Below are 2,627 nucleotides of genomic sequence, written 5' to 3'. Positions count from 1 at the left end.
GTGAGACTCCAACTCAAAAAAAAAAAAAAAGAATAAATAAAGTAATACATAAAATGTTTCGCAGGGGGTCTGGCTTATGGTAAATGATCAACACATCCTATCCATCATTATTATTCTACATGAATAATAACCCAACAATTACATAAACCAGCAACGATGTCGGGGGTGAGGGGCAGAGAATCCCTTCTTTACTTCCTTATTTCACCGGTGAGGAAACTGAAGTCCAAGCACTGGCTCAGAGCCGGCTACTCGCTTTCCGGAGTTAGAAAGGAAAGGAGAGAAGGAAGAGAGGACTTCAGGAGAGGGAGAGAAGAGGGTGTGATTCGAGGTGAGCCTCTGGGAAGCGAGATGTAGGGTCTGCAGGGTCGCACCCATAGTAAGAGATGGAGTGGGGCTAGAGGACGGCCTACGGAAGGCAGGGGCTGGAACCTAGAAAAAGCAGCCCGCGGGAAAAGGGGCCTGTTGGAATTACTGGTGTGGGACTGGAAGGAGGGTTTGGAGGAGGTGGGTCAGAAGTGAGAGGACTGTTAAGCGAGAAGGGAGGTGGGGCTTTGAGGCGGCCTAAGCGGGGAGGGGTCTCCAAAGTGAGAGGCCAGTGGAAGAGAGCGGGGCTCTTGGGAGGTGGGGTTGGAGGGAGCGGGGAAGGGGCCTGTGGAGTAAAGGAGCTGTCGGAGCCGCAAAGCTACTGCTAGGGCCGTCTGGCGGGTGACTTAGAATATCTCACCACTCTAGCGTCGCGGCTTCAACTTCTGTGCCTGGTCGACTCGAAACTGCCTCCGACGCGCCTGTGGCTCCTGGGATCCCTCGAAAGCCCTAACCCGGAGCCCGGGCCGCTCCCACGGCAACGGCGTCTCGAGCAGCCCTGCCCTCGGTGAGGGGCAGGAAGTACGCCACGGCGACAGGGTGGTCCCGGAAGTCCGTCAGCCTCACCTCCCTCCGCGACGGCGCGTTCGGTCGCCGCCATCTTGTGGGCTTCTCGTACCGTTCGAGCCGGGAGGCTGTCTTCATACTGCACTGTTCACCGACATTGAGGCGGACTGGCAGCCCTCAGCGTCGCAGTCATGCCGGCCGGACCCGTGCAGGCGGTGCCCCCGCCGCCGCCCGTGGTCACCGAGCCCAAACAGGTACCTCCTCCCCCGTACCTTAGCCTGCGGCCGGTGCGTAGGCCTGGGCGCTCCGCACTCGCGCGGGAAGAGGCCTTTCTGGAAGGCTTGGCGGGACTGCAAGTCCCAGGAGGCTGCGCGCTTCCCGCGCTGCGGTGGTGTTCTGGCAGCCAAATTAGCCGTCTCGAACAGTGTTTCTCAGAGTGGTTCGCGGACCGGCAGCATCAGTACCACCTGGGCGTCTCTTAGAAACGCGGAGTCTCCACCTCAGACCTTCTAAGAATCTGCATTTTTACAAACCCCCAAGGTGATTCCTTAGAGCGTGAGAAGCACTGATTCAGCCCATCCACTGCTTTTCTATGGCAGTTGGGCCCCCCCTTATCCCCCAGTCTTTGCCAATTAATTCCAAATTTCCCAGCTTGCACGGTACGTCTTTGGATATTACTTCTTACCATCTTTTCGGTGCTTACCCTAAGCCAGGCTAGCCTCTGCAGTTACCGGAATGAATGAGGCACAGTCCCTGCCTGGGGAGCTCAGACTAGCTGGGAAGACACGCCTACATGAATTATCAACAGATGTTTACGTTGTGGAGCGCTGTAAGTGATACAGTGCCAGCCAGCCCTTAAACAGCGCTTAATCAGCTGAGTGGGAAGAATAATTGTAGTATGGAGTGATATGCTCTATGATGGAAGTTTCAGGTACAAAGCAGATGGTAGTCTAATCAACAATTGCTTACTGGGATAGAGCGGAGATTAAGGTAGGGGAAGCCCACAGGAGTGAGAGGTTAATTGCTTTTAGAAGAATGGATAGCAGTTCACCAGGTAGGGGATTGGGAAGGGAAATGGCATTTTTTTATGCATTCAGCAAACAAGTATTGAGCACATACTATGTGCTAATCGTTGCTTTGGGTTGAGAAAAAAGTGGGACATAACTGGAGAGGCCATGCCTTTTCCACAAAGATTTAAGTGACTGTATCCTTTGCATTTTCCCAGGCACTGGAGAAAAAAGTAAACAAGGTAATATGAGATAATAAATACAAAGACACAGGTGAGAATCAGATGGTTCCCCCGATCAAAGATAAATGAACAAATGTTATTGAAATGTAGAAGTTAGAGTGGTGGCAGGAGGTGCAATTCTTAGAATTGAACTTTACCTTGTAGAAGATGAGGAAAAAAAGAAGAGTCATTCTACTTAAAAAATGCGGAGGTCCTGGCATAGATTGTGGCAGGGGGATGGGACAGAGGGGATGGGCATGCTCTTGTCACAAAATGACTGAGGCGTGCTCTCCAGCCAAAGTGACGTGTTGGAATCTTGGTTCTGCCAATTGGATGTTAAGCTCTCCATCTTTCAATTTGTCAACTGCAATATGGGGAAAATGAGAATGCTTATCTCAGCCTCTTTTAAGGGTTACAAGAGTTAATACACATACACGCATATATGTATATATGTGTGTGTGTGTGTGTGTGTGTGTGTGTGTGTGTGTGTGTATATTTATTTATTTATTATTTATTTATTTATTTTTGA

The 2,627-nt window shown here is 51.0% G+C and overlaps 1 protein-coding gene across 1 annotated transcript in view; it reads left to right on the top strand.

Annotated features, from left to right (window-relative positions):
* Positions 1-905: 905 nt before the first annotated feature.
* The window catches only part of SF3A1 (splicing factor 3a subunit 1), a 22,669-nt gene continuing 20,947 nt past the window's right edge, over positions 906-2,627 (top strand). Inside the window, exon 1 of the mRNA XM_008056171.2 lies at positions 906-1,124. Within this exon, the coding sequence (XP_008054362.1) occupies positions 1,062-1,124 (63 nt within the window). The 5' untranslated portion in view covers positions 906-1,061. The remainder of the gene's footprint in view (positions 1,125-2,627) is intronic.

Source organism: Carlito syrichta, unplaced genomic scaffold, assembly GCF_000164805.1.
Source record: "Carlito syrichta isolate Samal-C Ts95f unplaced genomic scaffold, Tarsius_syrichta-2.0.1 Scaffold302276, whole genome shotgun sequence".
Taxonomy (NCBI): Eukaryota; Metazoa; Chordata; class Mammalia; order Primates; family Tarsiidae; genus Carlito; species Carlito syrichta.
This window is presented reverse-complemented; position numbering and strand designations above follow the sequence as displayed.